This window comes from Ctenopharyngodon idella, chromosome 7 (genome assembly GCF_019924925.1).
Source record: "Ctenopharyngodon idella isolate HZGC_01 chromosome 7, HZGC01, whole genome shotgun sequence".
In the NCBI taxonomy this organism is placed as follows: domain Eukaryota; kingdom Metazoa; phylum Chordata; class Actinopteri; order Cypriniformes; family Xenocyprididae; genus Ctenopharyngodon; species Ctenopharyngodon idella.
The window spans coordinates 35,375,197-35,401,648 of record NC_067226.1 but is presented as its reverse complement, the minus strand read 5'-3'; the positions used below and the strand labels follow the sequence as shown (position 1 = coordinate 35,401,648).

Genomic DNA, 26,452 nt, shown 5'->3' with positions numbered 1-26,452 from the left:
AAAAAGTGAAACTTGTATATTATATTCATTCATTACACACAGGCTGATATATTTCAAATGTTTATTTCTTTTAATCTTGATGATTATAACTGACAACTAAGGAAAATCGCAAATTCAGTATCTCAGAAAATTAGAATATTACTTAAGACCAAAACAAAGAAAGGATTTTTAGAAATCTTGGCCAACTGGAAAGTATGAACATGAAAAGTATGAGCATGTACAGCACTCAATACTTAGTTGGGGCTCCTTTTGCCTGAATTACTGCAGCAATGCGGCGTGGTATGGAGTCGATCAGTCTGTGGCACTGCTCAGGTGTTATAAGAGCCCAGGTTGCTCTGATAGTGGCCTTCAGCTCTTCTGCATTGTTGGGTCTGGCATATCGCATCTTCCTCTTCACAATACCCCATAGATTTTCTATGGGGTTAAGGTCTGGCGAGTTTGCTGGCCAATTAAGAACAGGGATACCATGGTCCTTAAACCAGGTACTGGTAGCTTTGGCACTGTGTGCAGGTGCCAAGTCCTGTTGAAAAATGAAATCTGCATCTCCATAAAGTTGGTCAGCAGCAGGAAGCATGAAGTGCTCTAAAACTTCCTGGTATACGGCTGCGTTGACCTTGGACCTCAGAAAACACAGTGGACCAACACCAGCAGATGACATGGCACCCCAAACCATCACTGACTGGAAACTTTACACTGGACCTCAAGCAACGTGGATTGTGTGCCTCTCCTCTCTTCCTCCAGACTCTGGGACCCTGATTTCCAAAGGAAATGCAAAATTTACTTTCATCAGAGAACATAACTTTGGACCACTCAGCAGCAGTCCAGTCCTTTTTGTCTTTAGCCCAGGCGAGACCCTTCTGACGCTGTCTGTTGTTCAAGAGTGGCTTGACACAAGGAATGCGACAGCTGAAACCCATGTCTTGCATGCGTCTGTGCGTAGTGGTTCTTGAAGCACTGACTCCAGCTGCAGTCCACTCTTTGTGAATCTCCCCCACATTTTTGAATGGGTTTTGTTTCACAATCCTCTCCAGGGTGCGGTTATTCCTATTGCTTGTACACTTTTTTCTACCACATCTTTTCCTTCCCTTCACCTCTCTATTAATGTGCTTGGAGACAGAGCTCTGTGAACAGCCAGCCTCTTTTGCAATGACCTTTTGTGTCTTGCCCTCCTTGTGCAAGGTGTCAATGGTCGTCTTTTGGACAACTGTCAAGTCAGCAGTCTTCCCCATGATTGTGTAGCCTACAGAACTAGACTGAGAGACCATTTAAAGGCCTTTGCAGGTGTTTTGAGTTAATTAGCTGATTAGAGTGTGGCACCAGGTGTCTTCAATATTGAACCTTTTCACAATATTCTAATTTTCTGAGATACTGAATTTGGGATTTTCCTTAGTTGTCAGTTATAATCATCAAAATTAAAAGAAATAAACATTTGAAATATATCAGTCTGTGTGTAATGAATGAATATAATATTCAAGTTTCACTTTTTGAATGGAATTAGTGAAATAAATCAACTTTTTGATGATATTCTAATTATATGACCAGCACCTGTACAGTGAGGTAGAAATACTGGCACAGATTATCAGTGAATTTACCGTGTCCTTACCATCATAGCAAATTAACTGAAATATCCCAAAACTCCTGCCATCGTCCATGGTGCCACAGTTTTCAGTCCCTCTATAGTTGTCCAGCTGGTCATCTCTCCCCTGTAGAAAGTGCGGTCAGACAGAGACCAGTGCCAGTCTGGAGCGGCGTCTTTCTTCAGTCCTATCTAAGTGTTTGTTCCCACAATCCCGTTCACGACGGCTGAAGTCTGCCTCGTCTTCAACAGCAACAAAATGATAGTGGTGTTTTCTGCAGTAGCTTTGGGCTTCATATGTTTTAGCCTCATTAAGAAAGACGAATTGTATGGAGATCCCAGATGAGACACACACACCTGTGAAAGAGCAGGGTTGTCTTTCCAGTCTTTCCATGAGGAACGTTCCAACAAAAATATGTTCTAAGATTGTTAGGCTGTTGTTCCCAAAATGTTATTTCGGAATGTTCTCAGAATGCCCAAAACATCAAGGTTATTAAATGTATTAAAAACCTTTTTTCTTGGTTATAGAGTACCTCAGGGATGACATGTTTTTGTAGGCAAAACCTGGAAGCGAGTTAGCATTTCAGGACTTCTGGTTCCATCGCCTTAAAGTCTATGCGTTTTTTGAATGGGTTTTTGCTAAATCACCTGAAATAAGGTCTGTGGTTAACAAAGCCTCTAAATATTTTCACGTTTTGATCTATGACATAAAACACACCAGTTATAACCCGCTTGTGATTTTTTTAAACCTTTATTGTGTCTTAAAGACGGCGGTTGCTAAAAAGGGACTACTTCCTTTGGCGGGGACTTTAGACGTCATCATGACAAACAGGACATTTGGACAGCATTTCTCATGAAAAAGTGGATAAGTATTCATACACAGCGCAGATCATAATCAGCGAGCATGTTTTTAAATAAAGTTGTTTTTTAATAAAGTTTGAGGAAGCTTGGTGGTGGTGACGTTGATCCATGACCATGGTGTGCTGTAGTCCGTTTATAGCCTACTGTTAGCTTTTTATATCTGACCACTTTATTTAGGCTTCAAAATGTATAAATGTTTTGTTAACTTGTAAAGATTATCTTGATAGACAAAACATGTAAGTGTCATAACCCTTTGTTAAACACAGAGCTTATTTTTTGCGATTTTCCAAAAGTCTATAGGAAAAATGCATAGGCTTTCGATCGAGGGAACCCGTGCGCCGCTAACTTCCGGGTTCGCCTACAAAAACACGTCATCCCTGAGGTACTCTATTCGAACCAGATAACTTTGAGCGAACGTCCTACTAACGTTACTGGAAGAACGTTTGTTCATAACTTTGGGAGAACCTTGCCTGAACGTTCTGAGAACATTCCCTCCCATTACTCAGTAATACTGAAAAGTACAGAATTTTACCTCAATGAATAAGCATTACAATGCAATTTTCTGAAAAAGGTCACTGAAAAACAAAATGCAGAAGTGAATAGTGCATTTTTTAAACAAATGTAAGCATGCAAATGCCTGAACCAAACAAAGAAACAGTTGAGTTTAAATGTCACATCTTCATCTTCAAGTGGAGGGTCACTTCTTTGAGCACGACTTGCATTTTCTGCAACTGAGGGCTTGCAATTCAGACACTGTAGTATTTTAATAGTATTTTAAGGCTGCTTTATCACAGGATCTGTGAAAAGAAAAACAGAATTTATATCAAATTAACCAATGAATGACAGTTTTGCATCCATGATTGAATATACAGTATGTATTATAATTTGCATTGATATTCATTAGAATTTTGTTGACTTCTCAACTTACCTTTTGACTATATCCTGATCAAGCTTGACATATGAGTGTCCATTTTTATCCTCTTCACAGCCTCAGCAGTTTCATTAAGCATCCCTCTTTACAATTTAATCTTTGTACTTATCTGTAATTAGAAATGTATATTAGAAAATAAACAGAAAGACAAAATTGTCAAGCTTGAACAAATATAAACAAATCAATGAACACTACCATAGTTGGCTGGTCAGCTCAAACAAAGTAATTGTATGTTCATAACATGTTTTATCAAAGTTCATTTACCTCATTATGAAGCCAAATTGTTCAGGAAATCAGAAATAAATACACAACTTAAATTTGCAAATAAAAAGAAAGTTAAATGTAATGTTGTATCTGTTTTTTAACATTTAATTATTTTTTTCTGCCAAAGCATTGGACAATGTTTTATAGTTGTTATAAGACAGACAAATGTCACCACATACATTTTAAACAGATTTATCAAGTCTTTAGAAATAGAGGTCTGCGCGGGACTGTTTTTTTCATCCCACTCCCGCCTAAAATTCACTCTGTGTTCACCCGCTATCCGCATATGGTGATTTTCTTCCCGACCCGACGGGTCCCGCTAAATTTATATTGTTTTCAGAATCTCGCATTTAAACATTTAAAAAAGAAAGAGAGTGATTGTGGATTGTGGACAAATATAAAACGTTGCATAGCATATACAAAATTTTTATTTGTTATTTGTCTTATGATGCTGTCAACACCCTAAAAATGTCAGAGAAAAAATGCCACAAAGAATAATAGGCTAAATATCACAGAGAAAAAAAATAGGCTAAATTAAATAGCCTACAACATGTCCCTCAAAACTATAGGCTAAGCCAAAAATACATAACGAAAACTGTTGGCTTACTAGTTGTCACGGTTCATGGATTCACTTACTCACCCTCGTGTGTTGTGTGTGTGTGTGTGTGTGTTTGGGTGTGAGTGACTGATTGTGTGGGCATCACCCGTTATGGTCTGATTGCGATCTGTTGCCAGCCGTGTCTTGTTACTGGTTGTTATATATTGTGCGTGTCTTTATGTGGTCTTTGTCAGTTCGTTGCAGGCTGTTCCCGGTGTCGTGTTCTCTGTGTGTTGCTTCCTGGTTTTTGGATTCTGGACTTTCGTCATGTGCCCTGTTTTCTGGGTTGGATTATCCTTGTTCTCTGATACCCGCTGTAGCCCTGCGCCACTCGGTGCCACGCCACTCTGCACGCCACCGTTCTGCACGCCACAGCCTCTGCCTCGTCTGACCCTTGGAGTGAAGTTATTGTACAGCGTTTTCCTGTCAATAAATATTGTTATTCTTGCAATGATCCTCTGTCTGTGTTCATTCCCTGACAGAACGAACTGACCCAATTATGGATCCAGCAAGGTCGTCGGATCTTCAGGAGTATTTGAGCAGGAGTGCTCAACGGATGGATCATCAGGACGAGCAAGCGGTGGCCACAGCTCGCGCCGTTCAGGCGTTGGTGGCGCAGGTGGCTGAGTTATCTACCCAGGTTCAACATCTCTCATCTCCCACTGCGCCAGCTCCACCGTCTGTTCCCCACCCATCCGCCAACATCAGCAGTCTACAAGAGCCGCGTATTCCTGCACCAGAGAGGTATGCTGGAGAACCAGATATTTGTAGAGCCTTTCTAACGAAGTGCTCTATTTATTTCTCTTTGCAACCTAACACGTTTTCCTCTGAGGAATCTAAAGTCACGTTGGTCATGACGCTACTGACGGGACGCGCGGCGTTGTGGGGAACAGCGGTGTGGGAGAACAAACATCCGTGCTGCTCCTCGTTCCACACCCTGTTGCAGGAGATGAGACGGGACGGGAGGCAGCGCACAAACTCGCGGACCTGCGGCAGGGAATCCAACCAGTGTCTGATTACGCCATCAAATTCCGCACCCTGGCAGCGGAATGCAAGTGGAACGAGGAGGCGCAGTGGGATATGTTCCTGCATGGGTTGGCCGACCGTGTTCAGCAGGAGATTTACCAGCTGGATCTACCCACCAGTCTCGACGGTCTCATTGAGCTCGCGCTGCGGGTGGACGCCCGCTTGCAGGAACGCGTGGCGCGTAAGAGGCCCGTAGCGCGCTTTGAAGAACTGGAGGAGAGCGGTGCCAGCGGAGGTAACACGGTCGGTCCCCCGTTCGATCCTGAACCCATGCAGGTGGGTAGAGCTCGGCTCTCCCGGGAGGAGAGATTACACCGGAGAGAGATGGGACTGTGCTTGTACTGTGGAGGGGCGGGACATTTTCTTAGGGAGTGTCCCATAAAAGGCAGAGCCCGACAGTAAAACCGAGGTTACTGTCGGGTGGTCTTTCCTTGGATAAATCCTCGTCTGCGACACTCCTCCCGGTGAGACTACAGTGGGTATCGGGGCATCACACCTGCCAGGCTCTGGTCGACTCGGGGGCGGAGGGCAGCATCATGGACTACGATCTGGCCACGCGTCTGCACATACCCATCCACCCCCTGGAACATGCCATAACTGTCATCGCCCTTAACGGACAGAAGCTACCTACCATCACAACCGTCATCACTTCCAGTAATCATACTGAACAGTTGCCATTTTTCATTTCCAGATCTACTACTCATCCGGTCGTCTTGGGTCATCCGTGGCTTCTCAAACACAAGCCCAGGATCGAGTGGGGTCAGGGGTCCGTGGCAGAGTGGAGCAACCAGTGTCATGCGTCTTGTTTGTTGTCTGCCTGTTCTTCTGTGTCTCGTTCTGTGTTACAGGAGTCGTCGGTGAATCTGTCAAACGTGCCAGAGGAGTACCTTGACCTGAAGGAAGTGTTCAGTAAGTCCCGGGCTGCTTCTCTTCCTCCACATCGTCCCTACGACTGTGCCATAGACTTAGTACCAGGGTCTTCTCCGCCTAAAGGCAAGTTATATTCACTTTCTAATCCTGAAAGGGAGGTCATGGAGAAATACATTTCTGATTTTCTGGCAGCTGGGATCATCCGCCCTTCCTCGTCTCCCGCGGGGGCAGGTTTTTTTTTCGTGGGTAGGAAGGACGGGTCGCTGCGGCCGTGCATTGACTACAGAGGACTGAACAACATCACGGTAAAGAATACTTATCCTTTGCCGTTGATGTCTTCTGCCTTTGAACGGCTGCAGGGCGCGTCTCTTTTCACGAAATTGGACCTGCGCAACGCTTATCATTTGGTTCGCATTAGGGAGGGGGATGAGTGGAAGACGGCATTTAACACCCCTAGAGGGCACTTTGAATACTTGGTTATGCCTTTCGGCCTTTCCAACTCGCCCGCCGTGTTCCAAGCACTCGTGAATGACGTGTTGAGAGACATGATCGATCAGTTCATTTATGTCTACCTGGACGACATATTGATATTTTCTTCTTCTCTCCAGGAACATGTGCAACACGTCAGACGAGTGCTCCAGAGGCTGCTAGAGAATGGGCTTTTTGTCAAGGCGGAGAAGTGCGTTTTTCATGCACAGTCAGTTCCATTTTTAGGGTATATCGTATCGTCTGAGGGGGTGCGCATGGATCCTGACAAGGTTAAGGCTGTGGTGGATTGGCCAATCCCAGATTCCCGTAAGGCCCTGCAGAGGTTTTTGGGATTCGCCAATTTTTACCGGCGTTTTATTCGCAATTTCAGCCAACTAGCCGCTCCTCTGACCGCCTTAACCTCCACCGCAACGGCGTTCAGGTGGTCTAATGCAGCTGAGTCTGCATTTTCCAATCTGAAAAGCCGCTTTGTTTCGGCTCCCATTCTTGTCGCCCCTGATCCTTCACATCGGTTTGTGGTGGAGGTTGATGCTTCAGAGGTGGGGGTAGGGGCAGTTCTATCCCAGCGCGCCACCACGGACGATAAGATGCACCCTTGCGCGTTTTTTTCTCATCGCTTATCCGCCGCCAAACGGAATTACGACATTGGTAACAGGGAGCTGCTGGCGGTCAAATTAGCTTTGGAAGAGCGGCGTCACTGGTTGGAGGGGTCGGGGGTACCTTTCATCGTCTGGACTGATCATAAGAATTTAGAATACATCAGATCCGCTAAACGACTAAACTCTAGGCAGGCTCGGTGGGCTCTGTTTTTCGGTCGTTTCGATTTTTCTCTATCATATCGTCCCGGGTCTAAAAACATCAAGCCCGATGCTTTATCTCGTGTTTTTGATCGTTCCGAGCGCCCGTCCACTCCCGAGTGTATTTTACCTGAGAGACTCATTGTCTCCTCACTCACATGGGAGGTCGAGTCGAAGGTCCACACGGCCTTAGAAGGGGTAACGCCTCCGCCCGGGTGCCCGCCGAGTCGATTATTTGTGCCAGAGAGGTTACGTTCAGACGTTATCCGATGGGGCCATGATTCCAATCTGCCTTGTCATCCAGGGGTTAGTCGTACCATGTTTTTGGTTAAGCAACGATTCTGGTGGCCCTGCATGGCTCGCGACGTTCGCAATTTTGTTTTGGCTTGCTCTGTCTGCCCTCGTGGTAAGATTTCTAATCGTTCCCCAGATGGGCTTCTTCAACCGCTGTCTGTCCCTTCAAGACCCTGGTCCCACATAGCGCTAGATTTCGTGACAGGCCTCCCTCCTTCACAGGGCAATACGGTGATTTTGACCGTAGTGGACCGGTTCTCGAAGGCGGCACATTTCATCCCCTTGCCCAAATTACCCTCTGCCAAGGAGACAGCGGTTACTGTCATTAATCACGTCTTTCGTATTCATGGCCTCCCGGTAGACGTGGTTTCTGACAGGGGATCCCAATTTACCTCCAGATTCTGGAAGGAGTTTTGCAGATTACTGGGAGCGACTGTTAGTTTGTCGTCTGGGTTCCATCCCCAGAGTAACGGGCAAGCTGAGAGAGCCAACCAGGATTTGGGGAGAACGTTGCAATGTCGGGTAGCTCAGAATCCTTCCTCCTGGAGTCAGCAGCTTCCTTGGGTGGAGTACGCGCACAACTCGTTACCAGTGTCGGTAATTCCCCCCAGCGTACCGTAGAATTCACCCCGTATTCCACGTATCTAAAATCAAACCTGTTTTTCATGCTAACATTAATCCGCCGGTTCCGGTTCCCCCCCCCGCCGCGTCTCGTAGATGGGGAACCCATTTATTCGGTTCGTCGTATTTTGGACGCTAGGCGAAGGGGACGCGGATTCCAGTACTTGGTGGACTGGGAGGGTTACGGTCCGGAGGAGAGGAGTTGGGTTCCTGCCAGGGACATCCTGGATCACTCTCTTATTGATGATTACTATCAACAGGTAGGCTCTCCTGGGAGCGCCAGGAGGCGCTCGTAGGAGAGGGGGTACTGTCACGGTTCATGGATTCACTTACTCACCCTCGTGTGTTGTGTGTGTGTGTGTGTGTTTGGGTGTGAGTGAATGATTGTGTGGGCGTCACCCGTTATGGTCTGATTGCGATCTGTTGCCAGCCGTGTCTTGTTACTGGTTGTTATATATTGTGCGTGTCTTTATGTGGTCTTTGTCAGTTCGTTGCAGGCTGTTCCCGGTGTCGTGTTCTCTGTGTGTTGCTTCCTGGTTTTTGGATTCTGGACTTTCGTCGTGTGCCCTGTTTTCTGGGTTGGATTATCCTTGTTCTCTGATACCCGCTGTAGCCCTGCGCCACTCGGTGCCACGCCACTCTGCACATCACCGTTCTGCACGCCACAGTCTCTGCCTCGTCTGACCCTTGGAGTGAAGTTATTGTACAGCGTTTTCCTGTCAATAAATATTGTTATTCTTGCACTTGGATCCTCTGTCTGTGTTCATTCCCTGACACTAGTATACTGCAAAATGAAACATCCACGCAAGAACAGAATGACGCTGACTGACGACCGTTTCAGAACGTCTCTCCTCCAAAATCCGATCACAAAGGTTGAATGTTCTCTGAAGGAGCACTCACGCAGACCTCTAATGCAAAGAACATATCTTGCCAGGTTTCTCAGGACAGGGAACTGTGTGAACGCCACCACTGCACAAAGTTTTGTTCACTTTAAGTTCAAGCACAGATGCGCTGATGTCAAAGCATCGACTGGGTTATTGTCAGACCGCCCGCTCCCGCCTAAAGTACACTATAGTTACCGAACGCAATCCGCCTTTCATTCAAAATTTAATCCCGCGGACCTCTATTTAGAAAGGGTCTTTGACTGTACCAGTGCTTAAAGGTGCAGTAAGTGGTATTTGAACTACGCTGTTGGACACTGTTGATATTTGAAATCAACCCAAACAAACCCACCCCTCTCTTCATTGCTCCACCTCCAAAACTCACACTCCAATTCTAACCACCCTGCTCTGAGTCGGACTCGAACCGCTGCTGGCAGGTGAGGCGAATGCACTACCAATGACGCTAACACCTCATTCTCTAGTGGTCGTCAGTGCGGAGTGGTTTACCTGCACAACTCTCACTATCTGTTTGTTGTTGGACTCGGCCCCACTAACTTCCAAATAGTGGATTTGAAATATCACTAAGTCCCCCTTTAAGTTGCAGATATCTAGTGTCAGTATCATGTTACCGCGGTTAACGTCCGTATTCCACGTGTTCTCTACTAGCAAATGCATAGCAGCCCTAGGAAAAAACTAAATATTGAGCTTTGTATTTATGCAAACAGCAACTAAAAACTTACCAGTAACTTCTGCGGGCAGCATCTTCATCTGTTCGCGTCTGATTGACCAAATTGAATGTAGCTGCACTGAAAAAGACGCGCTGTTACACGCTGTCAAAATATGACCGGCACAAACAAGTAAAGTTAAAGGTGCTTTATGTAAGTGTAAGGCAGTGTATTGTGTTGTCCACAAGATGTCGCTATACCACTGTTGTGTTAAGGCAGATTCAAGTGCCTTTAGCATGGTTTGAGCCTCTTGATGTACCGTAGTGTTGATACTTTTCTTCAGTTCATGTTATCAACGCTATAGGTAAGCCATGTTAACGATAGTGGAAGTTGCAATGAAAAATATCTTTGTTGTTATCACACTAAAGTTCAGTTTATTCAGATATTTTGTGTTTTAAACTGCTAAAGACCTAAATGCAGAGTAATATGTAAAGTTAAAATGTTTTGTTCTTTCTTTTAAATGTGATTAATGTGTGGTGGCTAATACAAAGCTATCTATTATAATATAAGCAGCGAGAGCTTGCTATTGAATTGCATGTGCATTGAAATGTACTTTAATAGTTTAAAACTTAAGTTGAGTTCATGTTATCAACGCTATAGATGCCGTGCTGTGGAATAAACAGTCAAGCCACAATCCCGAACCCCTCTGTGTCCGCGTCCCCTTCCTCTACCACCTCCCATGATCATACACAACACAGCGCAGAGTAGCAGCGGCGGTGCTGGAGACCAGTAAGCGCGCGGAGAGAGAGAGAGAGAGGGCTACATAAGAATGTTTGCCCCGCCCCCTCCTCCTCAGACTCAACGCTCTCGCGGGTTGCCAGTTTGAAGACGCAACGGGAGCGAGCTCAATTGACATTGGAAGGCGAGGAGACTTACACACTGTAAGATAATTAGTTGATTTATTGATTTATAATGAGTTGATATCATGTTTTAATATGCTTCCGTTCAGAGATTTTTAGATGGATGCTGAGGCTTTTTAGGTCAGGTAGAATCTGTGATCTCTGACCCAGTTTGTTCGCTGGCTTCCATGGCTGCAATTCACTGCATTTATTTTCTGCCAACTGGCAACCCGGGGTGGTGAAATACTATTGGGTAAATTGGCAAAGACCAAAACAAAAACAGAAATTCCGATACAGAACGCAAATTTCAAAGTAAAATAACTGGCTGTAGCAATGGTTTTCAGAGAAACGTGTATGTGAACTCAGCATGTTTAATAAACATCTACAAACATATTTTCATGCTTTAGTACAGTCAAAAACTTACATAGAGCACCTTTAATTAAATACAAATCTTACCTGGAGTCACAAAATAACGGGGTTCCAAAAGCCACACAAAAGAAAAATTGAGATATTTTAATGAAATCTTGGAGATTTATATCCATCTGATGAAAGACGACTCACCAAAACTGTTCACGTTTCAAAAAGTTCATCGCAAAAAAAAAAAAAAAAAAAAGTAATCCATATGAATCACATGGTCTCTTTCAAGTGCTCTAAAGTGACACGATCGCTCTAGTCTATATAATTTAACAGTTTAAATTAAGTCTTCTATTAACATTCAAAGCACACAGCGTATCTGGTGCGAGGCTGCCTGAGACTGCGAGCTCATCATCATAAGAACCAATCAGAGCCGTTGAACAACCTTGGAACCAATCAGGTTTCATCACGTTTGTTACACTTGTTTAAATTTAAACACAAGTAATTATATTATTATATATATAAATATATATTAGGCATCTTTGGAAAATTGATTTATGATGCATTTCAAATAATATGATGTTGAAATCCTTGGGAATTCCAGTAGTCTATTAAAATTAATGTATCATGTAATGGACAACAGCCTTTTAAGTAGCATAACCTTTTACAAGTAAAACTGAACAACATATTAATTTTAAGTATGCTTATGGCAATACTTAATAATAGTTGACAAATGTTTATAATACATTATAAGTTGGTACATTGTAAATGTTAAAAATGTTTTTCAAAATATCTTTCTTTTGAAAATATTTAAATTCTAAATATATAAATATTTAAAATATATTGCAGTAGGCCTACACATGGTTATAAAGTACATTTAAACCCACTAAAAGCTGAATCATTTTGCTATGTTCTTAAAGTACACATAAAATATACTTTAAGTAAGAGTAACATAAGTATGTTTTCTGTAAATACACTAATTCACTAAAAGTATGCTTGTGTTTAGCATATTTCTTAAAAGTGTAATTAAGCATATACTTATAAGTACTTCTAGTATATTTTTTCAGAAATGTATTAAAATGCAATTCAGTATATTTTTAATGCCCTTCAAATAAGCATGTTGTGAATACAAATGTATTATTAACATACTACTTGCATTTCAAGTATATTTTTAATACATTTAATACTACATCTTTTTCACCTGGGTGAGCTATTGAGCAACACCTCTGTAACATGGTGCATCTCCTGCAGAGCTCTAAATGAATCGCAAGATAAGAACGACACTTCCCTACAGGATTGACACAAAATCAGACATGATAAACAGTGCAACTATAAGGCAGAAGAAGAAAGCTCTTCAAGTGTTATCAAAGAATGACATTGGGAGAGTGGAAGATGTAAACTGCTGAAAGGGCGGGGTTGACCTCATTGCTATGGATGATGTTAACAAGATTACTAACTATGGACACAGTGATTGGCTGATAGAGAAGGGGTCTCTGTCTGTGATTTAATCATAAAAATATTGTAGAAAGAGGTATCATGTTGCCATATTCAAATAAAGGGTTTTAAATAAAAATGTTGCCTTGTTCAAATAAAAATTTTAAAATGTAGGCTAAGTGTCATATGTTCAGCTAATTGTCAGCCTCTTACAAGAGAGAGATTGCAGAGTTCAAGTGACAAATTATGTTTTATAAACAAAGTTCAGGAGGAGCACGTTCAAATGGTCCATATAATCAGCTCAGAAGGAGGCATATATACAGACAGTCGACTCATCCAGTTACCTTGACAGTTTTCAGCATCCCTCCACCACCCGACTCCTCTCTCTCGGCTGGTTCCTATTCCCGGGATACGGAGGAATAACTCTGGGTTTGGGCTAAATTCCGAGCTCGGAGCCCTTGATCCCCTCAGGCAGCACGCCGAATATGCTTTTATTTTACTCTTTTATTTTATTTGATCACTGGTAAGTGTGAACTCTTGAAAACAACTGCCACAGCTAATCGGACAATACTTACTTATTTTATTATTATTTTTAAATCATCATGGATTCGTCCGCTGTGTCCGTTGACGCCTCCCCGCCGGAAGTATAAAAGGCGATGTCACATCCGTTTTCGAGAGGGCTGGGCTCTGTGTGTGTGTGTGTGTGTGTGTGTGTGTGTGTGTGTGTCTCTTTGAAACATTTGTAGCCCCAAAGTATGCTTGATCTGTTACCCTCTATGCTGTTTATTTGCCTCATTCTTTCTTTTACCCCTTGCCTTTAGTTTTGTAATTTGATTTGAGCATGGAGTGTGTCCGTGCTCTCTGCTCACCTGTTTGGTAAGTTTAAGACGAGAGCAGGATATGATGTCACGTGACATACATCACACAGTTCATTTTTATGTATTAGTTCATTAGTTTAGGAGTGTGTAAGTTTTGTTTGTTTAGTTAGAGTAGTTAAGTTAGGGCGTGCGAGTGTGGTGGTTATAAAAGATGATAAATAAATGTGCTAAGACAAGAGAATGTATTTATCAAATGTATTTTACATTGTGTATACATTTTTCTAGCGATTGATTTTCCTTGCTCAGCCTTCGATTGATTATTTGATTGCTTTTCCCTTGGGAAGTGTTCACCTGCGTGGGGAGGGGCCGCGCTGCTCAAACAATACACCGACTCTGGCTGCGTCCGAAAACTGGAAAATGCTGCCTTCGGAGGACATATTTCAAGGTAGGAAGGCATCAAGGCACGTCCAATTCCAATGTTAGGTTCACTTCCTGTTTCCTGAGATACCTTCCTCTGATCGATTTCTGAAGATGCATCCTTCGCTGCCTTTGATATCCCACAATCCTGTGCTTTCCATTCTGTGACAGTTGAGCTAGAAAAATAAAGATGGCGTCCAAAAGTTGCGTTTGCTGGTCAGTTTGTGTGTAAATACAGGTGCTGGTCATATAATTAGAATATCATCAAAAAGTTGATTTATTTCACTAATTCCATTAAAAACATGAAACTTGTATATTATATTCATTCATTACACAGAGACTGATATATTTCAAATGTTTATTTCTTTTAATTTTGATGATTATAACTGACAACTAAGGAAAATCCCAAATTCAGTATCTCAGAAAATTAGAATATTACTTAAGACCAATACAAAGAAAGGATTTTTAGAAATCTTGGCCAACTGAAAAGTATGAACATGAAAAGTATGAGCATGTACAGCACTCAATACTTAGTTGGGGCTCCTTTTGCCTGAATTACTGCAGCAATGGAGTTGATCAATCTGTGGCACTGCTCAGGTGTTATAAGAGCCCAGGTTGCTCTGATAGTGGCCTTCAGCTCTTCTGCATTGTTGGGTCTGGCATATCACATCTTCCTCTTCACAATACCCCATAGATTTTCTATGGGGTTAAGGTCAGGCGAGTTTGCTGGCCAATTAAGAACAGGGATACCATGGTCCTTAAACCAGGTACTGGTAGCTTTGGCACTGTGTGCAGGTGCCAAATCCTGTTGGAAAATGAAATCTGCATCTCCATAAAGTTGGTCAGCAGCAGGAAGCATGAAGTGCTCTAAAACTTCCTGGTATACGGCTGCGTTGACCTCGGACCTCAGAAAACACAATGGACCAACACCAGCAGATGACATGGCACCCCAAACCATCACTGACTGTGGAAACTTTACACTGGACCTCAAGCAACGTGGATTGTGTGCCTCTCTTCTCTTCCTCCAGACTCTGGGACCCTGATTTCCAAAGGAAATGCAAAATTTACTTTCATCAGAGAACATAACTTTGGACCACTCAGCAGCAGTCCAGTCCTTTTTGTCTTTAGCCCAGGCGAGACGCTTCTGACGCTGTCTGTTGTTCAAGAGTGGCTTGACACAAGGAATGCGACAGATGAAACACATGTCTTGCATATGTCTGTGCATAGTGGTTCTTGAAGCACTGACTCCAGCTGCAGTTCACTCTTTGTGAATCTCCCCAACATTTTTGAATGGGTTTTGTTTCACAATCCTCTCCAGGGTATGGTTATCCCTATTGCTTGTACACTTTTTTCTACCACATCTTTTCCTTCCCTTCGCCTCTCTATTAATGTGCTTGGACACAGAGCTCTGTGAACAGCCAGCCTCTTTTGCAATGACCTTTTGTGTCTTGCCCTCCTTGTGCAAGGTGTCAATGGTCGTCTTTTGGACAACTGTCAAGTCAGCAGTCTTCCCCATGATTGTGTAGCCTACAGAACTAGACTGAGAGACCATTTAAAGGCCTTTGCAGGTGTTTTGAGTTAATTAGCTGATTAGAGTGTGGCACCAGGTGTCTTCAATATTGAACCTTTTCACAATATTCTAATTTTCTGAGATACTGAATTTGGGATTTTCCTTAGTTGTCAGTTATAATCATCAAAATTAAAAGAAATAAACATTTGAAATATATCAGTCTGTGTGTAATGAATGAATATAATATACAAGTTTCACTTTTTGAATGGAATTAGTGAAATAAATAAACTTTTTGATGATATTCTAATTATATGACCAGCACCTGTATATGTTTTTGACCAACATTTTCCACTTTCAATGTCATTTCTAGTAAGAAATTACTACTGTAGTAAATAAATATTTGTTTAGATATCACCAAAGCTCGCACTATTTTGCTGTAGATCATTAAACTGTTACATTGCCTTAAAAGTGTGTCTGAAATCAGTTTCGTGAGGTGCCTTCATGCACAAATGCTGCCTTTCAAGTCATTGCCTGATAGGGCAGCGAGGCAACAAGTCACTGCCGAGGTTTTCAGATGCAGCCTCTGATGTTGAAGCAGCAGCAGCTCCTTGTCCTGTGTTTTATTAATACTTATAAAACGGTTAGTTCCTGTCCTCGACTCTGATTGGTCAATAGCTGTTTTATTCACGATACAGCACAGCTATGACCGCTTCACCCAACGGTTCTGTGTATCACTACACAACACTTAGCAACCACTCTTAGCAACGTAAACTTTGTTCTCAATTAATGTTGTTCATTGAAGTTTACTGTATTATTCAGCCGTGACTTATTCACGATACAGCACAGCCTCTCGAACCTTAGTGCTTACTTATATCTGCCCTCATCAGGTACGAAACACATTAATGCAATAAGAGTATGTTTTTGACATGTTAGAGTTACGAGGAATGTAAATGACATTGTTTAAAGTCTTTAATAATTTACATTTATCAAAAGTGTAATAGTTCGTTTCAAGTTCCCTCTGTGTATCGCGTGTGCTAGTCATGCATTTCATGCTAATGATGCGGTCTGACAAATAGCGTGATAATACAGTTAATCCATGAATATAATGTGTTTTTGATAAATAATGCAACAGTTATGAGTAACGAGTTGTAGTTGACTGTGCTTTAAAAGATGTATTTTTCACAAAATAAGTTTGATAAATGTGTTTGTACTTAAAACGTATAAAAAATAATCATTTTTGTTGACATATGAACACATTTTCAGTGTTCATTCAAGTGTTAAATACAGCAACATGTTTATGTTGTCATGCAGAATGTTATATATGTGTGTGTTATAAATGAATATATTATGTCTTTAATTGTTGACATAGTAGTCAATGAGAAACTGTATACAGTAATCTTGTTACTTATCTTAAAGTGATGCTGTCACTCATTGGCATATAAAAAAATACATGTAATGTTTTAAATGGTTATAAATAAAATAAAAAAACAACAATACACAGACTCTGATGGTGAAGCAGCAGCAGCTCCGTGTCCTGTGTTTTATTAACTCTTATATCTCCCCTCATCAGGCGGTAAGGGTACTACACGAGTAACACGCTGAAGATGTTGCTTTTGAATATTCTAGTTTAGATTTAAATCCTTAAGAATTTTGTTTTATTTTGTTATTTGATTTGGCAACACTCGTGCTCTCTTCATTATTTCATTTGGGGAGTTTGTATTATTGTTAATTGTAAATATATTTTTGGACACATTTAAAGTCAGTTTCTTGTTATATTGGTTGGGGGTTAAAATGATTAAATGTTTTTTCTCTGTTTGAACTTGTGTTCTCCTCTTCACTACCTGCCCACTGTTTGATTTCCACTATTAGGCTATATCCAAAATATGGTTATAGAGTTTTGTGAATATAAACCGACCGACCGACCCCAAATGTACTATAAGTGGTAACTAAATACATTTTTAAATACAGAGATAATATATTAAAAGCACATTTTAGTTCATATTTCATGGTGTCTCAAAATAGCACAGTTGAGTACACTTAGATATTCTTAATATTATCTTAAGAAGTACTAAAGAAGACTTTTTAGTATATTAAGTACAAAATTAGTGCACGAAAATAAAGCACTTTAAGTACATTATAGAAATGTACTTTTTTCACCTGGGAATACACTGAGAAATGCTGCTTTTAAATGAACATTTATTTAAAACAAAAGTTATTTGATAAAATAACATTTTCTTAATGGCATAAACACAAGCTTCACTCCCTTGAAACTTTAACTGGAATCTCACTGTCAGGTTTCGCTGAAATGGACCCAAATGCAGTTGGAAATGCAACAAAAGTTTTATTCAGCGATAATGGTATTAGATAGCGAACTTCAATAGAAGAGATCAGAGTCCAAGCAGATCAAATCCCAGGCGAGCGGTATTCAGAAACAGGCGAGGATCATTAAAGATGATAGCCCAGGCAAACTTGGAGATATCCACAAATATAGATAGTAATCCAGAGCAAAAGTCCAAAAATCCAGATGAACAGACCACTGGTCAAGGAGCACAGGCAGTCCAGACATCAGAGGGAATAACTGGGCAAAAAAACCCTGAAAAAACACAAAACAAAAACAAAGGCTCATGCAGGAGAAAGAGACAGATCAAACCTGAGCCCTGACATCTCACTGTTTCTGTCACTGCGACTTCCCGAACAGGCGAACAAGCACACACACACACACACACACACACACACACACACAAATGAAATATGTTCAGCCCAATTAGGCTAATGGCTCGATATAGGCTCATTTATTAGTCCTATCTGTTCAAAATACAATTATCAGCTACTGCAACTTTTTGCAACAAACATTCATTTATAGAAAAACTCATTGCTTCTAAAGCCTACAGATATAAGAACAAAAACGAGTGTCAATTCAGCCTCAACGCAAACTGTTAATGGCCTAGTCTTACTTAGACTTTTTCTTTGCACTGTGCAAAAACAGAAGAGCATCTTCTGTTCCAGGATTCAGGCGATTCCGCCTCGTCTCTATAACGCGGCACTAAATGAACCTCCTTGTTGCAGGAATGCTCAATATTCTCATAGCAAGGCGCAGCAGCCGTGGGAATAAGCGATCTTTTTGTCTCATCTTCCCGTTCTGTGAAGTCCACCTTCTGCTTTTTCGCTCGTCCACTGCTGTCATGTTCAGCTACAACGGGGATACGAGGAATCTGTTAACGCACACCTATCAGTGGTCAAAGTGCTTGGGTATAATGCGAAATAAATGAATAATAAATTAACTAAAGTAGTTAAAGTGCTCTCTCTTTTTTTTTTTTTTTTTTGGTAGGTTTAGTTACCATGTATACATTTATTTAACATATTTTGTTGTTTTATTAACATTAATGACAAATATAGGCTACGGAAGACCGAATCCATGGATACTGACACATATCCTGTTTTCACCCAAATGTTTACGTCCACTTAAGCCATAACCGACTGTATTTACGTGAGATCCTCCACACGATGGACATTTTGACAACTATGTGTGCATTTGACCATTCAGGCGCGAGGAGAACTGATCGCGCGCTGTCTGAGAGAACTGGGATATCGCGCGCGCGAGAGAGAGAGAGAGAGAGAGTGCACATGAGAGAGAGAGAGCGCGCTTCTGGTCTGTGTCTTTCAGCGCGATTCCGCCTATCCCGCCTTCACTAATCGATAACGAATTGTGATTGAAAGCATGCAGTTCGCAATGTGTGTGTTGTCATCATTAATTTTGAAGCATTTCCACACCTCTGAGGCTGACAGTGTTTCTGCTGTTGCCGCCGGTGTCTCTGTGCACGGAAAATTCTGTCAGTTACGTCCCTATGGTTATGTCACGCGAGGTATCGGTCTTTGGTATCGGGGGTATTTTTACGAGTACGAGCACAAGTACATGAGCTTGGCATCGGCCCGATACCGATACTGGTATCGGTGCATCCCTAACCTCCTGTCTGTCCTCTGGAGTCAACATTTTCAGTGATTTAAATTTGGGACAGAGAAAGGTGGCGACCTTGTGAGTGGGAGTTAGGACCATCTTCTCATCAAGCAGACTGGATGCGCGAGCACGGAGATGGATGGATCTCCAAACTTGGGCTCACAGTGTCTCTTAAGTTTGAAAAACCAGAGCAGCACCATGTGAACTGTCGAGTATTTTTCTCCTTCCAGCTCGTTAATGGCTAATTTGAAGAGAGTGAGGAATTCAATCAAGTGCACGAGCTGGTCTTGATGATGCCCTCCATTCGATGCAGCTGGCCTTTGTCATCCAGGAGCTGTCTGATGTCACTGTACTGTTTCAGTACAGATTCCAGCATGTCGACTTCACTGTTCCATCGAGCTTCACATTCGTGAATCACAGTGTGCGCTAAACTTGCAACAGCTCCTGTTCTCTTCAGAAATGTCACCAGGCTTTTGCACTTATCTAACATTTCCACCACCTCTTTGTTCTGGTGCATTCCTCTCACTGAACGTGTGTCTCAACACCGTGTTCAGTATGTGTGCGGAGCACGGGACCCAGTGGTAGGTCTGAAGTGCAGCCTTTATGTTCTGGTCACTGACAAACATGATTTTGTCTGCTGATATTCCATAACTGGTTATTTGGTTATGGATATTTTAGATGACTGTCAAATTCCACTGTTGCCAGAATGCGACTCTCCAGACTCCACTTCTCGGTGATGTAGTGACATGTAAGGACTGTATGTGCCCTCTTGATAAATTCGTCTGTCCACATATCTGTGGTAACAGCAATCCCACTGTATTCCACAACTTTCTGGATGACCTCTGACAGTTTTTCTTTATCAGCGGCAGTCTGGTGCTTTGCCCTGTCACAAACAGTTTGGCGATGTGGTATGACAGCATCAGCATCATCTGCACCGTACTGGCTCCGATGTTTATTAGTGTTTGGGCCACTTGGAGGAATCCTTTGCCAGAGACAACATCGAAGGGGTGTAACCTAGATTTAACTTCTATTGGTAATTTTTTGCTGTCCCGACGGACGTAAGAACTTAAAGTGTTCATCTGACTCAACTGGTTTAACACACACATGATCTTAATGCAGCAGCAGTGGGCGTGAACAGCTGGTGATGTAAACAGGAAATCATCTGTAGGTTATAGTGTCTCATTTAACAACACTCGCTTCGACCTTCATGGACTTTGAGGACGCATCCTCTGAACTGAGACACAGTTATAGTGTAACTTTCCTTTTGTTGCAATAAAACTAACAAATGAATAAGACTGGATGAAATATGAAATATGACTAGAACAAAAACACTCACTGTTTATCCTGTTTCACGTCAGAGATGTAAATATTGTCCAGACTGAACGTCTACATGTGATGTGGAGATAAGAAAATGAGTGATGAGGATGTGTTTACGTGCAAATGTGTTCAAAGAAACGGTAAACAGCAGGAGTCAGAAATGAAACAAAATAAGAATTTTCACAAAGAGACAAATTCTAAAAAATGTAACAGTTTTAATGTCTGCATTCCAGCCAATCACAATCAAGTATTTAGAGGAAATAAGACTGAAACAGCAGCAGCAGAAGATGATGTTATTATTTCAGTGGGATAATGAGAGTCCAACAACCTTCCATCAACTGTCTAGCTACCCATATTCTTTAAAATATCTTCTTTTGTGTTCAACAGAAATAATACATTCATACAGATTTGGAAGCACTTGAGGGTGAGTAATTGATGACAATATTTTCATTTTTGGGTGAACAATCCCTTTAATGCAGGCTGAGTCTTGATCTCATCTCTGTTGTGAATGTCTCCTCACCACCACTAGGGGTCTCTGCGCACAGAAGAAATATGAGTGCAAAAAAAGTTTTTCTCCCTTTCTATATGCAAATAAGGGGAAAGAGTTGGACTAATACACAAATATAGAGGAAGTGAATATGATATAGGGGTTTTCAGAGTAATAAACAAATGATGTGATGATGAATGAGGGATGAGAGCAGATATAATGATCACACTGTTTAAAGCTGCAGACAGAAACATCAGACTCAGGACAGAAACACACGACCTCTAAAGTAAGAACAACTCACATGTTCATTCTTCAAACACAACTAGACTTTGAGATGTTAATATTGTCTGAATGATTATGAATTTTGTTATTTATTTTTTTTTAAATTACATGATCATGTTTTATTTTAAGATGAATATGGGATTATCTGAGTGTTTCAATGTGTTTCTTCCTCAGAAATGGAGCAAACTCTATATTTCATTCTTCTTCTCATTGGTGAGTGTGTTTGTTGTTTTATTTATGGTTTATAGTTTCATCAGGTTTGACTCTGTTATGAAAAGCATTAAATCAAACCCTCTCTTTCACAGCTCTCTGCTCCGTATCTGAATGTGTTCAGCGTCAGTATCACTTTATAAACGTGAGGAAGACCTGGACTGAAGCTCAGAGATACTGCAGAGAGAATTACACAGATCTGGCCACCGTTGACAACATGAACGACATGAACGAGCTGAAGAAGACTGTGAATGATGGACATGCCTGGATTGGGCTGCAGAGGACGGGTGTTGATAAATGGCAGTGGTCTTCAGGTGATCCTGCGCTCTATCTGAACTGGGCTCCTGGACAACCTGATGGCAGAGATGAGTGTGCTGTGATGAGAAATGGACAATGGCATGATTTGTCATGCAGTATCAGCCTGACTTTCATCTGCAGTTCATCTAACAACAGTAAGTTCAGTTTCCTACAATGACAACAAACATTATTTATAGAAAGATACTCTGTATACTGTACAACATTTTAATGCAATACTAAATTCTGATACTTTTTAATGTAGTTATAAATATATATTTGTCCACTTTCAACTTCTGTGTAGAAAATAAACCGATATTGAGCGAATGTTGATCTTTTGTTGTTGATAACTGTGGCAATCTGACATTAGAGATCATAGAGAATTATATTTTCAGCAAACTTTATACTGTAAATGATAAATTCAAAAACATCAAACCATTGTTTTGACCAACATAAATTATAATAAATTATAATAAATTAATGAACGCGTAAAATTTTAAAATATAATAGACATGAAAGAACTTGCTCCATCTTGATATTTATGAACAAAATAGAATTATTGTGTTACTGTAAAAAATTATGTGTGATCGACTTAAACAAAACATATGATAACAATATTACACATGATATTTGAGTAGTTTTTATAGCTTGATTTCTGTAATGGAATCTAGATGAATAAATCATGTAAAATCTCCTAAATTATTTAGTCTATGATACAATGATTATAATATTTTTAGTGAAATGTGCTTCTTTATTTTAATTTGACTCTCAGTTTTGATTTTGAGTGAATATAAACTATCTGTTTGTATTTGACTTTGAGTCGTGTTGTTCAATTAAAAGACTGTATTCTGCACAGAACAAGTAGAAACAAACTTGTTACTGTACTTACATTAGCAAAGATATTGATCATTGATCAAAACAACAAGCTTCAAAGTATTAGTACATGCAGTTATTCACAACTGAACCATAATCTCTACTCTTCTGAACAATAATGATCAAAACTTCAATAACAGAAACTCTTTCAAACGTCAAACATAACTGAACATGAAACATTAACAGCACACACACACACACACACACACACACACACACACACATACACAAACACACACACGCACACACACACATACAAATACACACACACACACAAACACACACACACACAAATACACACAACACACACACACACACACACGCACGCACACGCGCACACACACACACATACACACACGCACGCACGCACACACATACACACACACACACGCACGCACATACACACACACACGCACACGCGCGCACACACACACACACACACACACAGACACACACGCACGCACGCACACACACATACATACACACGCACACACAGACACACACACACACACACACACACATTTAGAGACTAATATAAATGTGTAATTCATTAATTTATTTGCATTAGCATATATTAATATAAACATTTATTTAAATATACAATATATTTTTTTTACATTTAAAGTAATTTGCATTAGCATATTTAAAAAGTATGATTTTACACATTTAAATATGTTAATGGGAGTGAATTTAAATGTATAATTATAAAAACTTTGAAGACAAACTTTAATTTGGCTTGAAAAAGCCTCGCCAGAAAGTTTGAAATAGTTTAAGTTTTAGTTTGAATGGATGAATCGATACAGACAGACAGACAGACAGGGTTAGGGTGCTCAGGGTGGTTGCTAGGGTGTTGTTATGTGGTTGCTAGGGTACTCTGAGTGGTTGTGAGGGTTTTGCTATGTGGTTGCTAAGGTACTTGGGGTGGTTGCTATGGTTTTACTATGCGGTTGCTAAGGTACTTGGGGTTGTTGCTAAGGTGTTATTATGTGGTTGCTAAGGTACTTGGGGTGGTTGCTATGGTTTTGCTGTGCGGTTGCTAAAGTATTTGGGGTGGTTGCTATGGTTTTACTATGCGGTTGCTAAGGTACTTGGGGTTGTTGCTAAGGTGTTACTATGTGGTTGCTAGGGTACTTGGGGTGGTTGCTATGGTTTTGCTATGTGGTTGCTAGGGTACTTGGGGTGGTTGCTATGGTTTTGCTATGTGGTTTTTAAGGTACTTGGGGTGGTTGCTATGGTTTTGCTATGTGGTTGCTAAGATACTTGGAGTGATTGCTATGGTTTTGCTATGTGGTTGCTAAGGTACTTGGGGTGGTTGCTATGGTTGTTAGGATACTTAGGGTGGTTGCTATGGTTTTGCTATGTGGTTGCTAGGGTACTTGGGGTGGTTGCTAAGGTGGTGCTATTTGGTTGCTATGGTAGTCTGGGTGATTGCTAGGGTGTTGCTATGCAGTTGCTAAGGTACACTGAGTGGTTGCTAAATATTGTGAATATTTAATATATCATCAGCTGTAGAAACAGTCTTTGAATGACACGTGTTTCTGATGTTTCCACTGCTGCTCTTATTCACATCCAAACCATAAAGCAGCATAAGAATAATGAACAAACTGATTCATGAATCTGTTTCCATTTGTTTTTCTTAAAGTGAACACAGGACTCGTCTTTGTCCATCAGACGATGAATTGGAGAGACGCTCAGAGTTACTGCAGACAGAATCACATTGATCTGGTCAGTGTGAGGAACCAGAATGAGAATCAACAGCTTCAGAAGTTCATCAGTGATAGTCTCATATCTGGTGATGTCTGGATCGGTCTGTTCAGAGACTCATGGCAGTGGTCAGATCAGAGTAACTCCTCATTCAGATACTGGTATCCTGGTGAACCTAATAAGGCTGCAGAAAATGAAAACTGTGCAGCCATTTATCAGAACAATCTAAGACAATGGGTAGACGCCCCTTGCAACTACCAGTATCCTTTTGTGTGTCATGAAGGTGAGCAGATCCTCACAAAACACACACAATCCATCCATCACCTCCAGATATCTTAAAGTTCACACTACATGTCTGACATGACAAATTCCTCCACAGTGTTTGTTCTGCATGTTGTTTTTGATCAGTCTCTCTCTAGTTTCTGCTTGTGGTTTGTTTTGTGTCCAGATAAACTGATTCTGATCAAAGAGAATCTGACGTGGTCTGAAGCTCTGAGATACTGCAGACAGAATCATGTGGATCTGGTCTCGGTTCATTCAGAAGAGATTCAGCGTGAGGTGATGAATGTGGTTAAACAGGCATCTACTGAGTTGGTGTGGTTGGGTTTACACAACTACTGCAGCATGAACATGTGGCTCTGGTTGAGCGGAGAGATCGTGTGCTATCAGAACTGGGCTCCAGGGAACGGAACGACACCGGAAGACTGCCGCCTCGAGAAGAGAAAAGGAGCAGTTCAGTCTGGAGGAGATCAGCGCTGGATCAGCCTTCCTGAAACTCACAAACTCAACTTCATCTGCAGCAGAAATGATGAGTGAAAAGACACGTGAATGTTTGTGTGTGAACTTACATTCACTGTTTTTATTCTCCATTATTTTTCTTATTTACTTGTTTGATTTGTTTTTTAGTAATTTCTGAGTGAATCTACTAATTGTGTTTTAAAAGTCTCTGTTTTATTTCTGTATGTTAATGATCATGACATAATGTGATCTTATCAAAGTTTTCTAACATTAATGTTTAATATTCTTTAGATGTCTAAAATAGTAACACAATATATGTCTGATTTAAGAATCTCTTTGTATATCTGGTGTGTTTATGTGTCTGTATGTTTTCACTAATATTATCTATATCAATAAAACTTTGAGCAGCAGATGTTAAGAATAATGTTATTTGTGTCTCAGCAGAATGAAATCTGGTTTATTGGAAAGGCAGAAGTGAAGTGATGTCACAATGAACTGTCAATTAAATATGTTAAATTTATATGTGTTTGGATGATATTTAGGATATGTTGTCACTTACAAAAAATCAAAATTTCAGCTTCCTGGAATAAATTAAATATGTGAATCTTTGGGTAGAAAGATTTGATTCATGATTCAAGAGCGATTTTTGCAAATTCAGAATGATTCGATTCAAGATTCACAATGAGATTCAATTAAATTTAAACACCTTTGATAATAAGACTCACACAAACTTCAAGAATCAACTTGTGAATCAACAATGATGACATTCTTCATGCCGCAATGCATTCTGGGAGCCATGGATGAGTTTTGTATGATGCACCCAGAATGCATTGCGGCATGAAGCATGTCACTGTTATTGAGATTCATTCACTGATTCTTGATGTCTGTGTGTGTCTTAATGTCAAAGCAGCTTAAATTTTTAGTGCACAGTGTTTTTTTTGTTGTTGTTGTTTTTGTTTGTTTTAATCTTTGATATCTGATTAAAACACTGTTGGGTCTAATACTGTAGAATCATAGAGTTGCTATAAGAAATAATGTGAAATTAATACCATAGATTAGACTGGGAGAAATCAGACAATCAGACTCTACATGATGACAGTATCTTTATCATCAACAAATAGCTAACATCATCTGATCACATTGTCTTTCGCTGTACTTGCAATAACAAACAGTTGCAGCAGCCAAAGAGAAACTAGTAATCTTTGTGCGTCGCTTATAATAAACAAATCCAACGTACATATCTGCACCGGGCACAGTTTTGACATGACAGCATACCCGGATAAAAAA

At 40.9% G+C, this 26,452-nt stretch overlaps 2 protein-coding genes across 4 annotated transcripts in view; one reads left to right on the top strand and one right to left on the bottom strand.

Moving 5' to 3' along the window:
• Positions 1–26,452, bottom strand: part of LOC127516505 (uncharacterized) — a 263,532-nt gene that overhangs the window by 136,372 nt on the left and 100,708 nt on the right. The window lies entirely within an intron of this gene.
• LOC127516506 (C-type mannose receptor 2-like) overlaps positions 21,518–26,452 on the top strand; it is a 39,325-nt gene continuing 34,390 nt past the window's right edge. The window contains exons 1-4 of one of the 2 annotated variants that reach the window (XM_051901250.1): positions 21,518–21,559; positions 21,652–22,008; positions 24,366–24,710; positions 24,876–25,577. In XM_051901250.1, coding sequence (XP_051757210.1) covers positions 21,523–21,559; positions 21,652–22,008; positions 24,366–24,710; positions 24,876–25,243 — 1,107 coding nt within the window. In that variant the 5' untranslated portion in view covers positions 21,518–21,522 and the 3' untranslated portion in view covers positions 25,244–25,577. Of the gene's footprint in view, positions 21,560–21,651; positions 22,009–24,365; positions 24,711–24,875; positions 25,578–26,452 lie in introns of those variants that run through there. The other variant, XM_051901249.1, reaches the window with a different exon arrangement.